The sequence below is a fragment of the Ptychodera flava genome, chromosome 6 (assembly GCF_041260155.1).
Source record: "Ptychodera flava strain L36383 chromosome 6, AS_Pfla_20210202, whole genome shotgun sequence".
NCBI classification, from domain to species: Eukaryota; Metazoa; Hemichordata; class Enteropneusta; family Ptychoderidae; genus Ptychodera; species Ptychodera flava.
In genome coordinates, this window is record NC_091933.1 from 6916083 (window position 1) to 6942819 (window position 26737).

General features: G+C 36.8%; 1 protein-coding gene across 1 annotated transcript in view; it reads right to left on the reverse strand.

Moving 5' to 3' along the window:
• LOC139134743 (prestin-like) overlaps positions 1 to 15663 on the reverse strand; it is a 61027-nt gene extending 45364 nt beyond the window's left edge. Inside the window, exon 1 of the mRNA XM_070701763.1 lies at positions 15286 to 15663. Coding sequence (XP_070557864.1) covers positions 15286 to 15343 — 58 coding nt within the window. The 5' untranslated portion in view covers positions 15344 to 15663. The remainder of the gene's footprint in view (positions 1 to 15285) is intronic.
• Between the last annotated feature and the right edge of the window lie 11074 nt (positions 15664 to 26737).

Sequence of the window (26737 nt, forward strand, 5' to 3'; positions counted from 1 at the left end):
TTAATGCCAAGTATTTAGCATATCAACACAACCTATACGAGTATAATCCACATGGTTATTGTTGAAAATTGTTTTCAAGTCCGGACTAGAATTCACTTGTAAACAATAAAGAATGATCACTACACACATACAAGCTGTGTTGACAAAAAGAATACTCGAAACTTCAGTATGACAAACGGATTACGATCAGACATTGTGGTTGATGTACGGAAGCAAAAATCGGAAACCTTGCCACAAGTTACAGCTTATGTCCCTTTAAAGGTATACAGTCACCTGTACTCGAAATATGCCCATATATGGTCAAAGGGCGTTCCTTGGTATTCAAAATGCCCATGTCAGGGCGCTGTTTTTAAAAAGTGGCCACCCGCTTAAAAGCTGTGATTGGTTAGATTTTCTCTTTCCATGGTAACTGTGGCAAAATTGGAACAGGTGACAGTATAATACCTTTAATCTGTTCATGATCGATTCGCCAGCACTCCCCGATAGAAGGTAACATCAATAGAAACACGCCAGGAAAGATAGTGGCCTACGGGTTTCACTGTCATGTTAGTATCTCGGTACAATCCCTAGAAAATATCAACACAGTGGGCAATCTTTTAGGCAATATTTACATGCAGATCATGAAAGTTTGTGGTCCGGTGACTCAGGGTTGCAATTGACTGATAAAAGCCCTCAGTGGTGGAGGGAATTTGGCAGCAAATACATTTTGTTGGAAAGATCGTAAATTACTTCCATTTCAACAGTTTAATTCAAACTTGACTCCCTGTTTCCCCCATGCTCCATAGTATAGTATTTGAGAGACAACAGGTTAGCATTATGGACAACCGACACTAAGGAGATGGTTTTTTTAATACACTTTTCACTTTTCATATTTTAATCAGATGCCGTTTGCAATACTGGTGCACCATGCATGTAATCTTTTTCGTCCCACCTATACTTCCGTATCTTCTTGACCTGCTTCGGATATACAACTCATATGTCGACCGATCAACGCTTGATTGTAGGGTACGTTTGAATTATGGATTTGTACTGTTCATATTGATGTAGAAATCTAGCAGTGACGGGGGATTGTCGAGGAGACGAAAGTTTCAGACAGACTAAGATGAATAGGCAGACGTGCTCTCGGCTGTGGCACTTCCCGTGAAATTAGTGTGATTCCAAATGACGCCGTGGTTCAGTTACATATAAACAAAAGGAATCAGTGATGAAAACACTATATTGTGTCACAATTACCATGGTTGGTAAGATAACCTTGTAAAAATTCTTTATCCGTCTCGGCTTCAATGATTACGTATGTGATCAACACAAGCATCAGGGTACGAGAGATGCGCACTTTAATCCTTTCCCGGTTTTGATTATCTTGCTGAAAAGTGTCAAAATATTTCGTTAAATATTTCAAGATTCATTGTAATATCGCATCCTTTGCTGCAGGTAAAGTAAAAAGAAGACACTGTCATAAAGTGTGTCCGATTGGTCATAGGCGATGAGCCAAAATACCCTTGGATGCCGTAACGATGACGCTGATGTCTCTTACCTTACAGCAATTAAATGTGAGATTCGTTTGACCGTGTAGCAGGGATTTCGTTCAGATTTCTCATTTTTGTATGGTTTTCATTAACTTTATTTTGTGACGTCTATGTTATTTTTTAGGTTGTCTAGTCTTTAATAGTTAATTGGACCACAGTGGAAATAAGTCCACGAACTTTTCTGTGTTATCCATGCACAAATATTTCCTTGTAGGTGTCAGTGTACTTTATAGGTATGTTATTTCTTTTATATTGTTGCTATTTGTGCTAAATAAATAAATAAATAAATAAATAAATAAATAAATAAATAAATAATACCTGTATGATTATATGTACACATATCATTTTTTCAACTATACACATCAAAGGCACATGAGCTGTAACTTTTGACATTATTTTCATGATTTTATATTTAGATTAAAATTAGTTCATAGAAATGTTCTTACTCAGAGATCTTTACCAAAGTATAATTATCCACTGAGTGGGACTGCATGGGGTGGTTTCAGTAAGACAATAAAAGGGTGCCGCACCCAAATATGGCCGCCTCCATACAGCGTAAATGGTGCATGTACACATTTGAATCTTTACAAATACAACATGGTGCAACCCACTGAAAGGACGGTAAAGGGATTCATCCCACTTTGACAAAAAATTCTCCGTTTTTCACATAATATGGCAAAATGTTGAAAATGGCGGGAAATTTAAACTGAACAAAAGTCTTTAAATTTCTTACCTATTCTGCCACAAGCAAATGTTGTTGAGGCATAGTTAATGACCATATCGTTCAATTTGTAGATAGCAATGGATATCTGAGTAAATTGGAGGTACCTTGAAGTTAGACAAATCGCAGAGTTGCAGATCATGGGCCTTCAAAATAAACATTATCCGAATTCGCTTCATTTTGCTACTTACTGCAAGCAGATAGGATTTTAACAGAGCTTACAATGTGCTGATTTGTCAGTGTCCCTGACATAGAGGGCGCTATTACGTACTCATCAAGTTAGCCGTGGTGGATTTGGCGTGCCAGTATAATACTGATATGAGTGCAAAGGTAGAACGCACCATTGGATATAGGAAATGGAAGGTCAAGGTAACAAAGACGTTCCTTGCGGCAAATTTGATAAAAAAAGTGAGATCATGTATTAGAGTGGCTTGAACTGATAAAAAAAGTTGACACGTCCCTATTTAATTCCGACCATTAAAAACGAGGTATAACGGTCCGTACCTTATAGTCATAAACCGTGGAACTATACTCGGCCATCACTTTACAATGTATGCTATATTCAAGGAATAATACTCAATTTTCGTCAATGTAGCTTATAATTTTTCTGAATCTGTAAACTCTAGTACTGTTAATAACATTATCCGTCATTCAACCGAAATATTGATGAACTTGGAATGAAAGTTAAAGCGATAGTAAGAGCTAAATGGAGAATAGATGGGAGGCTTACAAGCATTGATAATGGAGAGCGCTTTGTGTTTGTCGAGAAGCTCAAACAGGCTATACCATCAGACTGGCAAATCAGAATGGGTTCCTTTCTGGTAAATCTGTTGTAAGCCCCTGGGTGAAACGGACACAACGGCAGAACCTTACTGATACAACTACTTGAAAAGCGGGCATCGAAAATCAGAATGTCGTAGCTCCATTGTGTGCAGACTATGTAAAGAAAATGGGCATATAAGAGCGCAATGTCCAACCCAGTCACCCGTCATGCAGCAAGCGGGTAGATACTCGACTGAGGAAACAACTGGAACGGAAGCCAGAGAAGGAGAGGCTACAAGGGTACACGGTGCAGATGACAGGAGTATAGATAAGGAAAATAAGGCAAAGAAAGAGCCGTCCATACAGCCGAAAATTACAGCTTTTGTCGGCGGGCCACAGGCGACGAGCAAGACACCAATCACAGACATTGCAAGTGACTCCAAAGGCAAACACATCAGTACATCGACAGAACTATCGACTTCTACCCAGGTGTCGGATGAAGATGTGTTAGATTCGGACAATGAAAGTTCAGCATCAACAATTCGCGCTAAAGACAGTCGTGGTGGCTCTCAAAGAACACGTAAAGAAACAAGGAAGCGGAAGAAAACTAAACGTAGGCGATAAGTAGTAAATTAAATGAAGTTCTTTTTCTTCTCCTATTATGGGCTTAAATAGCATACACTTCTTGTCGTTGAACTGCAGGGGTCTAAGGGGACCAGAGAAAAGGCATAAAATATTTCGATGGTGTAGAGACCAAAAACCACAAGTGTTACCTTCACAAGAAACTTACTGGGACGAGCAGATTCAGGATCAAATTGAAAAAGAATGGAAAGGAAAAATGTTTCACTCATTTGGTACAAATCACAGTAAAGGGGTGTCGATAATTATGGACGATAAGTTAGATTATGAGATAAAGTGTACAAAAAGAGATCAATATGGTAGAAAGGTGCTTGTATCTCTTGAAATTAATGGTGAAGTATTTACCATAGTAAATATTTACGCACCAAATCAATCTAAAGAGAGGGAGTGCTTTTTCACTCCATTAATTAGTTGGATCCAAAAACATGAAAACAGCGATGATTATGTTGTCGAGGCGACTTTAATATGTGTTAGAACCTCAGTCTGATACAGTTGGCACCAAATGTCACTCAGTTAAATCAAATAAACTCTGTAAAGTGTTGAAATCATTCAATTTATGTGATGTCTGGCGAGAGTTAAATCCAGAAAAATCTCAGTTTACATGGAGACAAGTGAAATACGGTCTTGCCAGTCGACTTGATTATTGGTTACTTCGTCAAGAATTAATTTCCAATGTTAATTCAGTGGATATTCGTCCAGCCATTAGAACAGACCATAATGCCATTTCGTTAAAAATCAGTTAAAAGTATTAATGGTCCAGGGTATTGGAAACTCAATACGAGTTTTCTCAAAGAAGAAAATTACAAAAAAATAATAAGTCAGATTATAACACAAGCGATAATAAATGATAAAAAAATATGTGACAAGAGGAATCTATTAGACCTAATAAAGGTTAAAGTTAGAGAAGCAAGTATTAGATATGGAAGGGAAAGAGAAAAAAATAGAAAAAAGAGGCAAACAATAATACAAGAACTTACTCAGAGATAACAGTCCAAGGGATGAATTATTAAAAACATATGAAGACAAAAAGACGGAATTAACTCAGGTATATGTAAATCAACTGCGAGGGATTCAAATTAGATCTAGAGTGAAGTGGTATGAGGAAGGTGAAAGAAACAGTCGCTACTTTTTGAGTTTGGAAAAGAAAAGATCTAGGGAAAAACATATAAGTAAATTGATGATAAATGACAAAGTTATTACCAAGATTGACGAAATATTGGCTGCAGAAAAGTCACTTTTTGAGGAACTCTATAAGTCACAAGGTGTTGATAATAACACAGTAAGACATTACTTTAATGATATAAAGTGAAGCATTATTGTGTGAAGGAAGAATAACAGAAGGGGAATGCCTAACAGCCATGTATAATATGAAAAACAATAAAACACCAGGACTGGATGGAATTTCAATAGAATTCTATAGGGTCTTTTGGAATATTCTAAGTGCGACAGTTGTAGATGCATTCAATGAAGGTTGTAATAAGGGTATGCTAGCCAGTTCTCAGGGTAATGGTATTATAACATTAATACACAAAAAAGATTCTAGGCTTAACCTAACAAATTGGAGGCCCATTTCTTTACTTAACCACGATTACAAAATTTTGTCATGCGCTTTAGCTAATAGATTTAAAAAGGTGTTACCTAAGTTGATTAATCCTGACCAAGTTGGTTATATTAAAGGACGTTTTAGTGGTCAAAACGTCAGGCTTATTCAAGACGTCATTGACTTCTCTGACAAGCAAAAAAAGGGAGGAACTATATTGTTTCTAGACTTCTGCAAAGCATTCAACACTGTGGAACACAATTTCATGTTTCTAGCATTAGAAAAATTCGGATTGGGACGATCCTTCATTCATTGGATTAAGACAATTTATTTTCACTCCAACAGCTCCATCATAAATAATGGCTGGATATCACCAACTTTTAAGCTCCAAAGAGGCATCAGACAGGGATGTCCTCTTTCAGTACTACTATTTTTAATAGTGGCAGAAATTCTTGCGCAATCGATTAGGAATGATGGTGAAATAGGTTTCAAAGTAAAAGATAGAACAATAAAAATTACGCAATTGGCTGTGGATATGTAGGTTTACATAAGCAAAGAAAGGTCTCTCATGTGATTACTGAACCTGATTGATGAGTATGGGAAGCACTCTGGCTTGAAATTAACTAGAGATAAAACAGAAGCTATGACATTGGGAAGATAGAAAACAAGAAATGATCTTGGTCTGATTCCGTGGCCGACAAAACCAATCAAAGCACTGGGAGTATACTTCGAGCATACGTAAAGAAAAAATACTAAAACGAAATTGGGACAAAAAATTAAAAATATCGAAATTCTTTTGAACTCATGGAAAAAAAGATTTTTGTCAATTTTTGGGAAGACCACAGTTATCAAATGTCTAGCCATGTCGAAAATAACATACTTGTCATCTATGATTGACACACCAAATGATGTAATAAAGAAATAGCGCCAATGGCACTTGATCACAACTGGCACATTGTGAAACTACTCTATCTCTGGGTACATCTGTACATGAAATACTGAATGGGTAGGTGCTGTGGGTTTGGAGTTTGTCAGTACACACACCCACACATCATATACATACAGACCAACTTACAGACAGACAATCTCAAACCTATAAGAAGAGTTTTCACTGGCACATATACTCTTGGCCATATAGGAGTTTGAATGGGTTATCTCTACATACTGACATAGAGGAGAAGTTGTTGATTGTACCTGCACTTCAAATGTTAAAGAATAGCCACCTTGCATTTGTAGCTGACAGCTGGGGAAAAAGTGACATGGGACAAGAATGGGTAAACAAAATTTATTCAATATATAAACACTGAACAGTATTAAAAAATCAAGCAGGTAGTATTTTGTAAAAAATACCGTCAAGGACAGTGTGCTCACATTCAGTTTGAATTGGTCTATTCGAGAAATATTTAAACCAGGAAAAACAAGAATGACAAAAGCAAATAAGGTCTGAAAGGTAGGTACTGGAGGTCATCTTTGGAAACATGCATATCGACTTCTATAGCAATGGGACAAGCAGATCCTAAACGCATAAGCAAATGTCAACAACAAAAAATAGACAGAGAAGGCTCAATAAAAAGAAAAGGTGGGTGTAAAAAAATGTACAAGGGATCTGGTAAAAATGTAATGCTAACTCATCAATCTTCTAGACCCTACTCCCTCCTGAATATCAAATGTTCCATCCCTTGGTATTACATAACGCCAGATGACAGGAAATATATTTACAACCTTGGGTAGTTTTTAATTACAATGGATGAGCGTTATCATTCTAATGTAAACAGCACTTAAGTTAGTTACAGATAGTGAAATGTATGGAACGCCGTAGCTATCATAAATGCATTTTAAACATATTCTCTTTCCCATTTTCAGAACTTGTATGCATTTTTAGAACATATTAGGCATTACTCTTACGTCACTCTGCATTGAGATTATCATTTTAGGCATTTGCAATAACATTACTGACATTCAACTGATCGTGTAAGGCATTTCAAACAATGTTATAGGCATTGAAATTATCATTTTAGGCATTCGCAATAACATTACTGACATTCAACTGATCGTGTAAGGCATTTCAAACAATGTTATAGGCATTGAAATTATCATTTTAGGGATTCGCAATAACATTACTGACATTCAACTGATCGTGTAAGGCATTTCAAACAATGTTATAGGCATTGAAATTATCATTTGGATTCGCAATAACATTACTGACATTCAACTGATCGTGTAAGGCATTTCAAACAATGTTATAGGCATCGAAATTATCATTTTTGGCATTTGCAATAACATTACTGACATTCAACTGATCGTGTAAGGCATTTCAAACAATGTTATAGGCATTGAAATTATCATTTTAGGCATTCGCAATAACATAACTGACATTCAACTGATCGTGTAAGGCATTTCAAACAATGTTATAGGCATTGAAATTATCATTTTAGGCATTTGCAATAACATTACTGACATTCAACTGATCGTGTAAGGCATTTCAAACAATGTTATAGGCATTGAAATTATCATTTTAGGCATTCGCAATAACATTACTGACATTTAAACGATCATGTTAGGCATTTCAAACAGTGTTATAGACAATTAAGGTGATTGTTGAAGGCACTCGATTGTTCACTTTCGGCATTTGCAATACTGTTATAGTACTGTGCGGGCGCTGTTCTGTTATTTTAGATTGACCAACCCATTACCATGTCAATGGTAGGCTTGCACAATACAGTCAAAGTCATTCAGCTCATCGTCTTAGGCATTTTCATCATTGTAGAGCCCATTTGTGAGGGCGCTGTTCTCAACTCCGAGTCTGCGCAATAGGTCCGAAACAACAGAGCGCTCCCGCGAATTCCGCGCACTTTTAACCCACTTTTACTGCTATCGTCTCCAACGGGCATTCGCATGATATTGTACGCATTGAGCTCGAACTTTTCGCCATGGCCATGAAACGAATCCTCGAACAAATGTCTCTCAGTACTTTGGCTTCGAATTTTGAAGCTGAGCGAATCGATCCAACGCTTGTTCCATCTATGAGTATTGTTCACTTACATTTGTAACACATCTTGATGTACCATACCATACTCTCTGTTAGTATGTGTCGAGTAAATAAAGATTGATTGATTGATATGAGTGAGGGCCAACTCATGCGACTGGGAGTTTGCACAATGGGTCTCCAGATACGTCTTAAACAGTTATGCCAGGCGTATATTCAAGCAGAAACACAGGAAAGTGAAGGTGATCGACGCCGCCGTGTAATAAAGGGAAAGTGGCTTCACACATCAGCCACCTCGTCTTGTATGTGCTTTGGTGTGTTTAGTGTCTGAGTTGTGTTTTGGCTGTTAGTGTGGAAATTAACAAACGAGTCGTTAATTTTAAAATAAGCCATGGCGAGACGTGGGCGCAGTCAGATGTGTTCTTGACAGCGGTGACTCTTTTTTATCCCCACGTTTCGAAACCAGAGTGGTCTCTTCCTCAGTCGCCTAAGATATGTGCATATCTTTTTTGTTTTATGTCATGTCGATATTGTTGATCTCCTGTGCTTCTAGCAGTGAAGCCAGAATGCTTATGTTTGGATCGTAATGTGTTCGTTCGTTCATTGACTTGTTTCTAATGCAATGGTTTTTTAGCCTTAATCAGTGTGTCGCTTATGTTCGTATTTCTTTGTGAGCGATGATCGGTTGTTTAGGAAATAAATTCCTTAATGTTTCGTCCTTTTCTATGTGATCCCAGTTTTCACACTTGTCTTTATGTATGGGCTATATCTTGTTGTGAACACAAGTGTGTTTTTCGTTCTGTTTTTTGTTCGCTGGTGTTGTAATTGCGTAATTCTGGTGGCGAACTTTGTTTGTGATGTAAATTCTAGAGATTTCATCCTGTTTGTAGCCACGTTCAACTAATCTTGCATTGAATGAATTGACTTTAGCACTAAAGTCATTCTCATTGTTGCAAGTTCTGATGTACCTTAGTGTTTCGCCTTCGATCAGGCCTTTAAAGGTAGAGTTTGGATGGCATGATGTTCTATGTAGGAATTGAAACGTAAGCTTATCTGTGGTTTTCGTGTGTGTTCTTATGTCCAGTATTTTCTCACTGTTATGTCGTTGACCTTTGTATACCACAAGATCGAGATCGAGATACCACAAGATGTCCCTCAAAAGTATCAATTACGTCCCAAGGTTATGAGAGGCAAGAATCTCCGCCATCGTCTTCATTTTGAATAGATATTAGTATCAGTTCAGTTCTAGGTCAGTACAGTGAGCTTACACTTGCTGTGAAAGCAATGCATTGTTGGAAAATCATTTATATTCTTTTCATGTGACTTACATGTGGTGATTCCTGTCTGAGAGTCACAAAATAAAGTGTCAACCATGTGAAAGCCTAAAAGAAGATATTTCATACGTTTTGTTAGTTGATCTGATCATTTTTCGCGAATGACTCATTTGGGTTCAGAGGTCACTCGGAAAATAGAATCATTTGAGGTTAGAGGTCATCCCTCCTTGAAAAAAAGATACTTCAACGGAATGTTAAAAATACCAACCATGATGTCATACTTGTGTGCAAAGCTATTGCCAAGGCCTGTATTGCTAATGCCTAAGATAAATGGCGAAGTGTCTATAGTAACTTTTACATTATTACAAATACCTGTCATAATAGATGAAACGCCTTAAAAATCTCGCTGATTCTTAAAATCATTACTTACATGACTCCAACGTTTGTAAAGTGGTAAAATAATTAATTAAAAGCCTATCAAATTGTTAAATGTTCGTAAAATGACCAAATAAATGCCTAAAAATCAGTCACAAGGATATAACAGTAATAAAAATGCTTACAATTAAAAAAAATGGTTATATCAGTGTTTGAAATGCCTAAAATAACAAACTGAATGCATTTAACAGTAAACTAAATTTTCTGTAACATTTATGAAAATGCCAATATAAATAACTGAATGCCTACAAAGCTATTGTGAATGCCTATCATGATTAACTAAATGCAAATGATGTTGCTTAAAATGCCAAACATAATCAACTAAATGCGAATGATGCTTTTGCAAATGCTTAACATGATTAACTGAATGCGAATAATGCCATTGCAAATGCCTTACATGACCATCTCAATGCTTAATGCCGTAAGAGTAATGCCTAGCATATGATTAACTGGATGCGTACAAATGTATTGCAAATGCCTAACATGATTTATTGAATGCCAATAACGTTATTGTAAATGTCAAAATGTTCATCTCAATGCATAGTGACGTGGGAGTAATGTCTAGCATATTATGAAAATGCGAATCATGTTCTGAAATTGGAAAAGATAATATGCTTAAAATGCATTTATGACAGCTACGGCGTTCCATAGAAATGCCTTCCACTGTGGCCGATGATTACAACATCTGGAATTATCCTGGATCCAAATTTCTCCTCAGTTCTTGTATGTCTTACATAGAAAAGTTGCAAAAATTGGTCCGCAATGAAAAATTTACCTCAGCTTTGTTTTCTCAATCAAATTTTCCTACAAATTGATACCAAATATGACAAAATTATGTTCACAGCCTTCAAAACTGTCTCATAATATATCCTGGGTTGGTGTAGGTCATTTAAGGTCACAAACTGAGAAAATTACCTAAACTATACAAATATGGGGGGTTCCCATCACTTTGAGCAGAAAATTTATCTAATAACATCCCAAATTACAAAGCTATCAAACAAGTTATTTTGAGAACAAGTTTTCTTGACCAAAAATGACAATATTGTCTTAAAAATACAAATTTGTATATTTCAGGACAATTTCTACATATCTAACTATTGTCATCTCTGTACATCTGTGTACCAAATATAAAAGCTGCCTGTCCAGGGATTTTAAAAAGAAAATACAGTTTAAGATTTTTTGACCAAAAATGACAAAATTGCTCCAAAATAGTAATTTTCCAAATTTCGTCATAATTTCAACAAATTACAAGAGTAACACCTGCGCAAAGATCCAACCTAAATTTGAAAGCGATTGGGCTGGCAGTTTCAGAGAAGAATTTTTACTGAAAATGAGAAAAATCACCAAAAAAATTAAAGATATCATCACAATATTCATAAAACTGTATAAAGTTCACCTAAGGTACTTGCACACAAATTTTCAAAGCAATCAAAACAGCGGTTCTAGAGTTATTAATTCTTGACCATTTTCACATTTTTAAGCTCATTTGCATAATTTGGCAATGCAAACTTCATTTGAACAAAATCCCATCTATAGCCCAGGATGCATCCACACACCAAATACCAAGCTGAAACGTGCAGCGGTTTGCGTGTATTTGATGTTGACGGACATACTGTACATACGTACATACCAGTACATACATACACACATACATACTGTCTCGGGACCTCCAGTGTCCTATTGTTTTGTAATATATAACAAGTGTGCAATGAGCTTCGTTGAATACACTGATATCAAACAGCCAGGTAGCTGTAAACTGGCGCAAAATGGTTTGATCCATTCAGAAGCTTGCTGCCATGAGCTTCGTTGAATACACTGATATCAAACAGCCAGGTAGCTGTAAACTGGCGCAAAATGGTTTGATCCATTCAGAAGCTTGCATAGGGAGATCGAATGGAGATAGCACAGCAGGCACAGTGTATGTTTCTGACCAAAGTACCTTGGAGTTTTCCAAGGGATATTGGAAGATTGGAGGGCTTATCAAAGTTGGTCTGCAGTTCATTTATGTGCTGCTGTAAGAGTCCTTTGTTCTCTCATTGAACGGATTGATCACACCATACACGTTTTTTATCCAAATGCACACACAAAACAAAGTCCCGAAGTAGCGAATTCCAGCCATTTTCAAACCACACTGTTGTCAGTGGGGTAAACAATATTCGCAAAATCACATTTCCAGGCTAATAGACTATGTTTTACCACAGTTGTGGAGGGACTGTGGTTTTACGAAATCACACGTCCTTATCACAAAATAAAACGATCTTTGTCTTTAAATCAATGCGCCAGTAAACAGGTCCAGCAGCTAGTTATGTCATCAAGTCTGTAATGTTAAGGGTCATAACAAATGTGAGAAATCTAAAACATTAAATATGTTGTTTTTTATCAATTTTATTATCAAGAGCGCATGAAAATCTCTGATACTTTGAATCAGCCATCCTGCATATTTCTAACATTCATCTAAACCTCATATCTGTTCCACAACTCATTAAATAGTCCACAATGCAGGATTGGTGTACATTCCAAAACTACATATATGAAAGACCCCTAAAATCAATTAGTTAACAGGTGGGGGGGGGGGGTTAGAAATTTCCCAAAACTATCTAACCGCTGCTCCGTTTGGCTCCATTTTTCGGAATCAGAACCTTTGAACCAGTTTGAATATCGGTACCAAATATCAATGCAGTCTGTCCAGCGGTTTTTGACTTTTTGTCGTTTACGGAAAATGGACGACGTCTGACACCGGTTGAAACTAACCCTATATCACAACTTCCAGTTGTGATAAAAATTAAGTTGTATGTTTCAAATTTTTTTATGGGGAGGGAAAAAGGGAAAGATTAAGAAGGATATTGTTATTAACAAATTTGAAAATGGAGGAATTCAAATGGTTGATGTTAAAGCAATGGTAAAAGCACTTAAATGTAGATGGGTGGAACGGCTCAGGAATAGCAGCTGTGATTCTTGGAAAGCCGTCAACGAATTTGGGGGCATTTCAAACATTTTTTCTTATAATCTCGACAAAAGAAACCTGACGTACATAACGAAAAAACATACCAAAATTCTAGAGAGATGTACTTACCGTGCAGCTGGTACGAAATTACTCCCAATGACAAATTCAAAGTGTCTCCATATAGCATTGGCGAGCAAATAATTTGGGGAAATCGCCACATAACATGTAATAACAGAGTCTTTTTATCCTGAATGGATTGATAGCGATATTCTGTATGTCTCAGATTTGTTTCAAAATGGTAATTTTATCAAACAAAATTATCTACTTGAAAAATTAAAAAACAAAAGAAAGTGGATAATGCATTACGTAACATTGAAAAAATTAATACCATATGAAAGGAAGAAGTGTATGATGTTGGCAAAAAACTGTCTCTGTGTATATCGGGGTAAGAGGCCAACAATGATGAAAGACTATATGAGAAAATATAAAGACATAAATATGTTTTCATGTAAAGATTTTTTACTGGAATTTTGTTCGCAAAGTAGCAGTAAAATCGCATGTGTCGACGATTTGGGCAAATAGGTGTGAGATCGATGGCTTAAACTGGTCTTTAATAATGACATTAAAAATGACAAACATGCTAGTTAAAAAAATTGCCCGATTCAATTATTTCCTGTTATATGACAGAATTCCACATGGATTAAATCTCTGGAAATGGAGGAAAGTGGAGTATCCAGAATGTAAAACATGCAAATGTATTGAGGACTGTTCACACTTTCTGTTTTATTGTCCTGTTATAAGACAGTTTGGAGAAAGTTGAATGACTTGATTAACAGAATGTATAATACCAATATAAAGTTGATGTGGAAGCATGTTTTATGGGGATACATGCTAGAATGAGACAGACTTGAACTACTTAATTTAATAGTAATTGTGGCAACATTTTGTGTTTACAAAGCTAGCAAGAATCATAAACGAAAGTAATATATGGAGATTGTTAATTGAAGAATTAACTTGTATCAAAGCTATAAAGAATAACATGAAAATTGAAGATTTTGTAAGCGCTATTTGAGGAGAACATATAATGCAATGATTAACAGGAGTTGCCTTAAGCATCGAAGGTAATATGAAGCTTTTTCATTTTGATACTGTAATGTATTGTTTTGTACTGCAACGTGTTAAATGGCAGTATTATATGGTATTGAAAAAACCCCGAATGATATCGCCCAAGAATTTCAGGAAAAATTCTTACAGTTAGTCTAAGTCGAAGATAATGAGTGGTCTTTGATCTCTTTCTTTCACTAGAAACGAGAGAAGTGAATGTGCTACCGCTGAAATTTTGACTTTTTCTGATAATTTATATGTCCTGCAATCAGTATTTCATATCGATGCTGTAACTTCAAGCTCTTATTGGGAAATTTGGCAGATTTGAATAAACTTTACTTACAGAACAAAATTAGCATTATCACACGTATAATTTATATGCGTAATGTTATTAAGAGTAATAGTAACTGTTGAAATAAAAATGAGTTTTTCTCAATGGTTCGTAATGTATTATTGAGAGCGAACTGGTATTTGGTTATAAGTTGTGGTAAATTGTACGACAAATCAGCATGTATGCCACCGAGAAATTATCAAGAAATTGAAAAGCTTGCTGTTGTTATGTTAATTAGTCACATTTTAACGGTAGTATGGCCCCTCCTGACAGTCTTTGCAACACCGAATCCGTGAAGGGCGTCTATAAATAAAACCCGCTGGGGACATTTATCAGAGCTTTGAATATTTGCATCAAGTGTCATGTGAGCCAGCACAGACTATTTGGACGCTCTGCTACAGACTTTCTTCGACGAATCCACATCACCAAATTACCAGGCCATATCGCAATAGGTTGGTAACACCTCAAGCTTTGTATTTACATAATTTACTTCTGTAAAATTTTCACAGTTTAGTCCCGACCTCGTGAAGCAAATGTCATCGCTCGCCTCTTACAGACAGGGAGTGTTAACCCTAAGTACTTGTGTTGACAGGTTAACCAAACAGTCCGACAATATGTCAGTTCGATGTTTGACTTGTCATATCGCTGATGAATATGTTTTGACATGTAAGCTTATGCTGCCTACAGAGCACCACTATTCCGACTGTTAGAGGTAATCTTTAGCACACCAGTACAGTCTCAAGATTTTGTAGGCGACTTAATAAAAGTTTTTCGAATGTATTTTGTACAGAGCATTTTCTCGAAGGTGAAAAAGTGAAATTGTATCGAGTGTAATCCGTAAGTGTATGAGTTCCAGGCAATTATTCATGACGTTGGGAATGTATGGACTATATAGTTGGCCTCAATGTGGAAGAAATATCAATAGGCGTTTCACTGTTTTGACCCGCCGAACGCAGATGTTGATTGTAGCCAATGGAAAGTTTCTTTATGTGTAAAACGTGTTATATAAATTGTGATACTTACCGCATTGGTGCATTGTGAAGCTATCGGAGTCGATGTGGTCGACGATTTTGTCTTCCATTTTTCTTAGGTCGGTAGGAACAAACGGAGCGTTCTTTGTTTTTTGGAGGCAAAGCCTGCAAACTACATTAAAATAGTGTCGATCATACTTCGGTCCATAGTACAAAGATGATAAGACCTGCAAGACGTCTACCACTGTTTACAAACCCAAGACGAATATGTCTTGATAAAGAAACCACAGCTAGGTACAAGGTGCATATTAGTTGGGACAGGAATTTCGTTTTCGGTGGCTTCAATTATACAACGGCCGTTTCTCTCTGGGCATTTCAATAGCGACAATGCTAGACTGGCCGCAGTCGTTTGGCTTGTCTTCAAGGTAGTTACTGTCCGGCCAAGCAAACGCCCTCTAGTGTTACAAGCGGTCTGGCCGTTTGATGGCATACGCCTATTACGTAAATAAGAACTTCGGACTTCTGTTTACCACCAAAAGTAATCTTAATACAGTAAACAACACTGACAATAAATACCAGTTTAACTGTTTAAGTGCTTTAATTAAAGAAAATGGAATGAAATTTCTCCATGATAAAGCTCCATCACTTAAACACCAAAAAGTTATAGCTGGATTAATGATCTAGCAATTGAAAAAGGGAGACACACTGTTCCAAAAACCCCAATTACTGAAAGATACTGCAATCAATGTAACACCGACAGTATCGAAGATGAAACACACTTTTTATTAGTCTGTCAGAAATACAAAGTCAAAAGGAAGAACTTTTTCAGTAAAATCAATTTCAAAAATGATACAACTGAAAACCAGCTTATTTTTCTACTAACAAAACAAGAGTTATCTTTTAATGAACAACTTAATTGCAGATTATATTTTTCTTTATATAAACAAAGAAAAACCTAATTAAATTTATTATTAGCTACTAATATTATACTAAATTACTTTATCTTTATCGGAGAAAAGTATGAACTTCTTTTTGTATCACACTTTTATAACCACTAATTTGATGTAAATCCTATATTTACAAGCAAGCAATAAAGTATTATTATTATTGATTTGTATCCAACAGTTATCAAAACTTGATGAGGGATGTTTTCTTGTCGTGGTATACGATTAGAGATGAGCATGGGCATGCAGAAAATGATCAGGAAATTAGGCTTTACACCGACATAGCACTTGCTGTGGTAAATGGGCCTCCATGTTCCGTACATGCACGGTTGTCAGTCCGACTCAGTCAAGTTGATAATTTACCCGGTTTGAAAAACAAGAGTCAAAAAGTTACCACTTGAAACATTCTCGAAATAAAACTTTCATAATCAGTGAAATAAAGAATCATGGCACGTAATTCTGTGGTTGCAACACGATTCCAACACAAACTCCAGGGGAAACTCTGCAAGCCCCTCATGCATATTTATGACTGACGTCATTATGAATTATTTATGGCAACCCAAACCCTGCACGGTTCACAAGTCTGTGGGGTAAGGCGTTCACTCCACGACCTAAGCACCAGCATACCACCTAGAGTTTCAGTCTGCTGAGGTTCATTCCTTAAATTTATTCTGTTTTGATATAAATATGCCCACAGACTTGGAGCAAGTCTACGACAATGCAAACAGTTGACGAAATGTCGTCCTTAACTTATGTCTCCTTGTAAGAAAATCAATACTGCTTATAGTACTGTAAGGGAACTTCAACCCATTCGTTTTTTGATATTAAGGTAGTATTCTCCTCAAACTTCCCGTGAGAAAACTTTCATCCATTTTCTTTCAAAGTCAAAAATGAAAAATCGGGGATCACTTTGCAAATTTTGGGACTACAGAAACAAATTACCAAAGATTTACAGATATTTGAAAGTTCAAAATGGCCGCCATCTCATTGTTATTTCAATGAAGGAAAATAAGATTTTCGATTTTCAAAAAAGTAAGATGGTTAAAACTTTATGATCCAAGAGCTTTAAAATGAGCCCCAACAAGCGGTAGACCAGAAAAGCACTGGAAAATCTGAGTATCCGAATATCTCCCCACCCCCCGAGGCGCATAGGTTCATCCTGCAAAATTTGGAACCAGAAAAACAAATCACCCTATATATTGCCTACTGGCACTAAACATTTTTGAAGCAATATGAAAATCTGCAGCGAGGAAAGTAAAATAAAACTACAAACTTTAAAATGTGTTCCTTCCTCACCTATCCATTTTGCCTGGAACATGTTTCAAGAAACATGTCAGTCCAATTCAGGGTTTTGGTTTTTTCCTGCACAGAGAACGAGACAGGGAGAGCAAAAATGGCCACTTGGATTTAGGTGATGAAAATCACCTTAGATTCATTTACAATTTGTCCAGACCTGCGTTTACAGAAAGGGAGATGAGTATGTATGTCACTTATGTACAATATGTTCGGACATCTGAATTGTTAACATACGATATTAAAATAAACCATGAACGTAAATAATCGACGATGACACACCGTATTAACAAAACACTTTGTTTGTTAATTATTTGCAAACAAGGTCTCATTTATTAAGTTATGCGACTGATGTGCAAGAGTGCTTCAATTGTTTACGTATAATACTAAGGGCCTGATTTTGAATAAATATAATCTTTGCATTATTTCATTTCTTTATATATAAATTTGTATTTTACTTTATTTGTATATCATGAAACAGTAAATGGGTTATATACGAAAACATATTCGAATTCGAATTATTTATAGAAAAATTTGATATAGCAAAAAACTGACTAACTAAAGAATTTTGAACATAAAATTTAGTTAAATGATAAATGCACAGACAGCACACAATACCAGTTGACACAAAAGGCCAAACGTAATCTCTGATGATCTTCTAAGGAACATTAGCTTTGTTCGGTCCCTGATGTGATCTGATGTGAGACTTACACTTTAAAGTACATGCTTTTATTGACACATTAAGACAAAGGTGTCCCATAAAGAGGGAAGTGCGAGAAGGCTTATTTCAATACTACCCCGATTTGTACGTACGTGAAAGGCGCATATTTTTTTAATGTTGTACATTCTGGGGATTTATGGTGACACAAAAAGCTTAGCTCCTGAAGTGACCACTGTGTGCTTCAGCAGTCGGATAATTGCTTGTGCGATATGAAAGCTTCTTTTATACCTGTGTTGTTCCCACAGCTATTACGTGGCATGACGGACCATGGGTGTCATTCAGTTGCCGTCTGCTCGTTACCTGCCTGAGACGGAAACTAATCCTACAGCGCCCTCTTGCGTCATAATCTTATATGACAATTGTGCTGTCTGTCGTAGTCGAATTTCCATCCTACTTCTTCCAAGATCAAGGACTTGCATAGGCAACATGTTAGCGATATGGTATGGTCCATCGATATCCAGGATGTTTATTCCGAAAACGCACATAGCAATAGCAATATGGTATAATAATTATCATTCAGTCTATTGTTAGTAGCATCCATGTCATGTATGACGGACGATGATCGCCTGTAAATGATGAGTGGATGAGTAAATTTTTAAATATGCAATCTCCACATCTCCACAGAAATAAAGTATTCGTGGAAAATGTTTTACAGTACTTTCATAAAAGTCATATATCTGTCAAAAAATATAGTATCTATACAATCAGTATTATAATGAGAATTGTGTCACGCCATGAATAGTGTTCAATCTAGGGCAATGCCTGTGATACATAAGCGAGACCTTTGTAGATTTATGCCAGTTGAATTTTGAAAATTGTTCTAATTAAAAAGGAGAATGCATAGTTTGGTTGTTTCCTAAAATTACAAAGATTATTTGTACAGTAGGCACCGGAAATATTTTACACTCAAAATTCTATACGTACAGTTAAAAGAGATTCGTAGTAGCTGGCGTACTTTACCATGTACATTTACAACCGTACATTCAGAAAGTCGCTTTCCGCGAAAATTGAAAACACCGAAAACATCTCCTAATAAATAAATAGTTATTTTCATTTATGAAAAAAATGGTCCCGATGTGGCGCAATAGTTCTGTCATTGAAACTAGATTGGCCTTCTTTCTATACTGAACTTCGAGAATAGATAATTAAATGATACACAAAAGCGATAATATGCGGTATGCGGTGGTCGTCACACCCCACGAGCGTACTGTGTACCCTCTAAAGACTCACCACTTTTATTTACACAATTTCCCCCTTACAACGCATTGTCTAAAGGCAACAGACTAAACAGGATCTGTAAAACTGCATTTACAAGATTTAGAGAATATACACATAAAAAATACTTGTGTGGACATCGTGGAGTTTCGACCGAGACTGAAGACAAAAGACCTTTACACCAATATATACGCATTCAACACCTGGTGACACAAGCGTCAATCAAAGGAATTCTCTTATGTAACGAATAGATAGTAATTATATGCTAATCTTCGAAACGCATATAATTATTCAATCTATACTGAACTTCGAGAATAGATAATTAAATGATACACAAAAGCGATAATATGCGGTATGCGGTGGTCGTCACACCCCACGAGAGTGAAAAAGCTAGGCTAGTAGTTATGCTGCATTGCACGGGTACGAAATATCTCCATCGATGAACTACTAATCGTCTATCTGGACTCAATGAATAAAAAATATGCCGCAATAAATAGAGGCCGAAGACGAGGAGACTGCAACAGCTAAAGACTTGTAAACAGGTTGAAAAAAATACTGAGAGTGAAATACAAAGCAACATACTCAAAACAGGAAGTATGAAAAAGCCTAAATGCACATAGCCGCTCAGGAAAAACCAGAGATAAAAAACCTACATGGAAAATAGGAAAAAACCTCTGGAAACCTGAACCCGATTGCATGCTAGATGTGCCAATGGGTCGGGATTTCTTATTATCGAAACAAACAAGAACTGATTGAAAATAAATACAGAAACGAAGTGAAAAACAACTGGTTCAAATAAACAGAATTGCACAGAGTTAGTGGCACTGCTGGACTTATGGCAAAACTACAAATTAATATTTATAAACAAATGTGAACCGCCGAAAATCTGTTAATCTTGCAGCCATTGGCTGACAACGGACTACGGACTCCTTCCTAGACAATTTTCGACATTTCTATAAACTGCAGAAAAATTAATTATTGTATTCTGACATTTACTCTCATTAATTCCATGTTGAGCAAGTCGACGATATCATGCAACTGTCCTTGGAGCTAGTGGATATCCATCCGCCGTGTATGGCTAAGCACCTGTCTCTCACACTGTTATCAGCTGCACCTTGCCCTGGAAAGCGTCTTTTAGAAACGTCGGCTTGGCCAAGATGCGTCTGCAGCCCTCAAATGTGATTGAAGAGGATGAACCAAACGATGTACCATACAATAGACTGTTCCGGATAAAGTATGGAACCCTCTGATGTCGTTATAGACCACCATTTTCAATGATACTGCCAGTCTTGGCGATGGACTGCAATGTGGAGATCGGTTCGGCAGGGAATACAGCATCCTTAGTCATGCTCGTTGAATACCAATTTATCCAGTGGAGCCCTCCATTTCTGTACTTTGATACTGTGAACCTGCTTTCCATATTGACATCACATCTGGAAGGGTTTATGTAGATTACATAAGGCTGGGCCATCGAACTCTGTTCTTCATTGCTCCATCTGGAAAAAAAAATAATAACGCAAAAAACGGCAAACTAGAAGATCCATCAACAAAAGTCACGAATGTGATGCCAATAGACTACATGCAAGAACAAAACTATTTTTGCAAATAAACCACACCAGGTTTGCAAGCTAATATCCCGAAATCTCAGTCACCAAGGTATGCTGCCTCGCATCATTAAGTCATGAATTGCCTCAATGGAGGAGATCGCTGGCGAAAGCCATAATAACATATGATATTAACAAGCCCTGAAAAAAGAACATGACCGAAAATTCATTCACTCACGAATAGCCTCAATGGATGACATAATCGGCGAAAGTAATATTGACAGTCTCTTTCTCATATTACTTTCAATTGAAATGTACGATGGGCCGAGGCCTTGTATTGAAATAAATAAAATCTGAAATCTGAAATAATCGGCGAAAGCAATTATTGACAGGCCCAGGAAATGGGTATGACCGACGAAAAGTCATTCACTCCATAATAGTCTCAATGAAAGACATAATTGGCGAAAGCCAATAACAAGCCCTGAAAATGGGCATGACAGAAAAGTCATTCACTCTCGAATAGCCTCAATGGATGACATAATCGGCGAAAGCAATCATTGACAGGCCCAGGAAATGGGTATGACCGACGAAAAGTCATTCACTCCAGAATAGTCTCAATGAAAGACATAATTGGCGAAAACCATAAACAACAGGCCATGAAAATGGGCATGACAGAAAAGTCATTCACTCTCGAAAGAGTCTAGATAACGTTAATGTAAATGCAATATCAAATTATATTCCAACAGCACTGCACGAATGGCAAACATCAAAACATGAAAGTCAGCAATCAAAAAACAGACTAGAAGGATGTCGCCTGGAAGATAATTACAACTCTACAACAACTATAAAGCCAAATTACCATTGTAGAAAACTAGCCTCTAACCATGGAGCGACCGAAAGGTTGACACTGTCACCAGCATATTGAAAGTAAGACAATCTAAAATGGAAGGTGATGGTTCGTAAAAATCGCCGGGCACTGGCTGTGTGCTTCTTTGTGTGATGTACAAGACACTTAGGGTAGCAAAGAGACCTTTCACAAAATCTGCAAACCGCTTAAAATTGCAAACGGACATTCCAGAACAAACAACATGGCCTTATCGGAGATAATTAAGATGATGGATAGCTGACAATACAGGCTTGAACGGAGGACATGACAAGTTGTTTTCGTTCGTGCAATTTTGACATTAAGCATCTACGGCTTCTGCGCCAGGATTCCCACACGCCGAAACCAAGCGAAAAATAAAGTACGACAGTAAATAACGAAAATATTAACAGCGACGCTCTAGAGAAGCAATGTAACTTTAGAATTATCAGAAAACCAACGTACTAGAATGTGATGCAGAAATGAGAGCAGGGAGCCTAAAAAAAGGCAGCGCTTATAATTTACGAAAAGTCGAACTTTGCTTGACACCCCATAAAACTGAGAACACGCAAAAAAAATACAGAGAAAAAGCAAAGCAAAACAAAACAAAACTGGTGACTCTACCCAGAGCAACTGGCAATGAAAAAGAAAATCAACATTTGTTCGCAAGTTCACGTACCGAACATCTACCAAGTGTTAAAAGATCTGCGAAAACGAAATTGATGACGCCGATTTTCCTTTGAGGAATAGAAAATACCATGCTTGGCGTAACATAATGAAACTTAATAAACATTCACCAACCAACCTGCTTGGAGTAAATCATTCCGTTGAATCAGACGCCAACGTTAGCGGAAACCAAGGATTCATGGTCAGAAAAACCATCATCTAAGACACAGATTGTGGAGACTGTCTCAACAGACGATTTAAGCATACAACATGACAGTGGACGCAAACGTAATGTTTGACAAATGCTTACAACTTCGGAGAAACAATAACAAGCTGTGCTGACAGTAAAGCAAACTGAATAAATTAAATATAAAGTAATTGTACTAAGCTTATTCATCAAAAACCCAAGCAAATCCTACAAATTCATACACAACAAATCCCGAGCAAATCCCACAATTTTACAATGCAAATCCCAAGAAATTCCCTCAAATATTTACAGTAAAAATCTCATAAAGTTACAGTGCTTGTAAAAACGTCAACGTGGTTATAATGGAACTCCCAATCACATGTAACAAAGAAGAGTTATCGCTCAACATTTGAGTTAGTCCTGTGATCTTCACAACGGAAATCTTTCTTTTCTGAATATTTATTGATATGCCCCGAGGTCCGCTAAACCAATCTTACCTTTTTTCTTCCCCTCTGCAATAGAGCCCATACAGAAAGGAGGAGACGAATGCCGGGGTATGCAACGGTTTTCAAGCAATATTGCAAAATACCCCTGTTCACAAAACATATGCTTCCTGCATGAAAAGCAATTACTTCAAGAAATAGGTGGAGGAGAATGGAGATGGCATGGGAGAATGAATGAAAGGCAAGCTGAAGCCAAATGACAAATACCTTTAACATATGGCAGACAATTTTGGCTTTTTAAAATTTCAATGACCAACGCAAAGTGCCCACTACAGACATGCCTTAAAACTGCTTCACTCAGGTCTACTAGGACAATGACGAGAGTCAAAGACAAAAGTTTTGATACTACACAGGATTAGATGGATGAGTAGCGAGTTGATTGGGCAGAAAGTTTGATGCACTGGTCGTTGCCTGCTCAGAAGAGATTGGAAAAGTCTATCTGTTCTGCAAATACCACCGTCCGCAACGAAAACCGTGAGTCGATCCGAAGGTGGAAGCTGAAGTACTAAACGAAATATGGTCGCAGGTTGCCCGGTAAAGGTTGCCAGAAACTTTTTGACAGTCACAGAATCTGACGTTTTTGAAACAAGCTGCTCATGAGAAAAACCTATTGGAATGGGACTTAGTTTCATCTTCTTAATTTTCTGTTCTCCTCTCCTCCGGAGCGTTGCATTCATTTCTCGACATCGGTTTCATACGCTAATTCGCCAGAAATCTATTCGTAGACGGTCCCCAAGCCGAATTCGCTCGTCTGCTAATTTAGATAATTTCATGCGATAAGTAACGAGACAAATACCTTACTTCAGGGACTTCTTTGCTTTTTTGTGTGCCCCTTTGGAGACTGCATACAAAGAGACTTCCAGGTGATCAAATACTCTCCCTCGTGCTCAAACTGCTGTCTGTTGCATGGTTTAAGGAACTTCGTAACTGTCAGTACACCCTTCTTGGCAGAGTAATAATGGTTTCTGAATTGTTCTAATGGTCGTCCTCTTGAATTGTGCGAGGTAGCTTCAACTGTCGAGATGAGGCAATAATTGCAAGTAATGATGCTACGCCAGGTGGCGTTGAAGTTAGCTCCTTAGTATCTCTGCAGTGTTGACTGTTGTGTGGACATCGTGGAGTTTCGACCGAGACTGAAGACAAAAGACCTTTACACCAATATATACGCATTCAACACCTGGTGACACAAGCGTCAATCAAAGGAATTCTCTTATGTAACGAATAGATAGTAATTATATGCTAATCTTCGAAACGCATATAATTATTCTTTCTTTCGGTGCATCAAGTTCAGACAGCGCCACCACAGGTCAATGCATTGTTATCTGCTTTCCCAATTCAACCTTTTTTCCTATTGGGTGTAATATTATACATTTTTGTCAGACAACTCGCGGAAAAAGCCGGTAAATATCATTTGACCCTATTTCATTAGTCTTTGAAAAATGGTTATATTTCAAACACAGTTCATTAACAGAACTTTGACTTGTGATGCACACATAGCTTTATAATTAAGCCTATCCTGATTTTAGTACCGCCTTCCCAGTATGCACAACTTATGAAAGAAAATGTAGGAAAATACACCTTGAAGTAAACATTTTTAGCCTATATTTTAACTTTATATGCAGATCACATTACTGCATTATAAATCTAATCCATCAGACATGTATGGAACTGAAACATTACCACTTCCTTTCGGGAAAGTTTTGTAAAACGCTAATTACAGATGAAACAAGTGCTTTGCTAACCAAGCAATGAATGTTCATTATGAAATGCTAAGTCTGTATTCTTTCTGCCTAAAAAACCCCAAACAACAGAAACAAAAACACAACAAAGCAAAAAGGGAAAGGGCATAAAACAAACTAAGAAAGGCTTACAAAGGCAGAATTTCTTTCCATTTTTATAGAAATGATCGATTTTTCCATTCTTGTTGGCAATCTTTTTTCCTGAAATAATAGCATCGATAAAACACTAAGAGACGATTTCTCATTTATGAAGCAGATAGAATGCAAATGGCATTTTGCAATTATTAATAAATAGCTGAGTAATTTGTTTATGTTTTCGGGAAATATACCAAAAAGGACACAATCGAGAAGATTGTCCAAACGTTCCTCTGTTTTTACGCAAATACAATTTTTAGAAGGTAGAGTACGTCTTTCCAAGGGTTCTCCATTTTGCAGAAAAAGATATCATGTTGCTCTTTTATCACCAATACTAGCTTGGTGACACCACTTTTTGAGGACATTTTTATATGCCTTCTCCTACCTCATATATATATATATATATATATATATATATATATATTATATATATATATATATATATATATATATATATATATATATATATATATACAATAAATATGAGAACATATCAAGTATGTTTGGTACCTATTACTCGAGTTTCACCCATACACGCGATCGTCAGATAGGTAGATTTGATTGTATCGAGCTGTGTGTGTGTGTGTGTGTGTGTGTGTGTGTGTGTGTGTGTGTGTGTGTGTGTGTGTGTGTGTGTGTGGGTATGTGTGTGTGTGTGTGTGTGTGTGTGTGTGTGTGTGTGTGTGTGTGTGTACACACACACACACTTGCTATGTTTAAACATTCAGTTAATTTGTGTTTTAATGAAATTGTTGGCATGTCAGTTGTAAGAAATTTAAAAGTTGAATACAGTATTTTCAGTGAATGAGCTGTGAATGCATTATATGCTTTCTATGCATAATATAACCAGATGCCCAGAACTGTTTCACATAAATTGATGTCAATCATTAATATCAAAGAAAGAACACCCAGTATCTCAAAAACTTTGATGGATGTTTAGAGCTACCAGCTATCTAATTACATCTCCTGAGAAGCCGTAGGTAGATATTTTATAAGGTGTAGCCAAATCTGATGTGCACAGTGTCTGAGAGGACCTTTTTCTTTTAACATTGAAGCCATAAAAGCACAGCTAATCATGACAAAAACCGCCTTTTGTTAATTATCATTTTAGTCATGAAAAACTCATAGCTGCATCAGTGACAACGAAAATATCTTGTCATTTTGTAAAATATGTCACCGTATCACATGTATTATGAAATATTAGTGCTTGTTGATTTCTTCTACTGAATTCTCATAGAGAAAACAGAATAGAACCAGGAATTTGTTACGCTTTTCATTGATTTCATAATGACTTGTACACTTTGCAAAACAGACCTTCAATTTGTAAACATCCAGATATCTCTGATTTATTCTTTTATTTGCGCCCGAAGGGCGCTTCGAATACTGTGACAGAATGGTACAATTTGTGGATGGTATGATGCCTTATAAAACAAACTTCCAATATGCAAACATCCAGATATCTCTGATATATTAAAGGTATGCTCCCGCAGGGCGTGCAAAAAAACCAAAAAAAACTATATGTCTGATATATTAAAGGTATGTGCCCGAAGGGCGCGCCGAAACATTCAACCGAATAATGTTTTAGGCAAGTATGAGCCCTCCCCATACTGAACATTTCGAAAACATGGTGACCCCAATCACCAAAGTCAAAAACAGGGTGATCCCCATTAATCCATAGCCAAGTGCACATTTTTT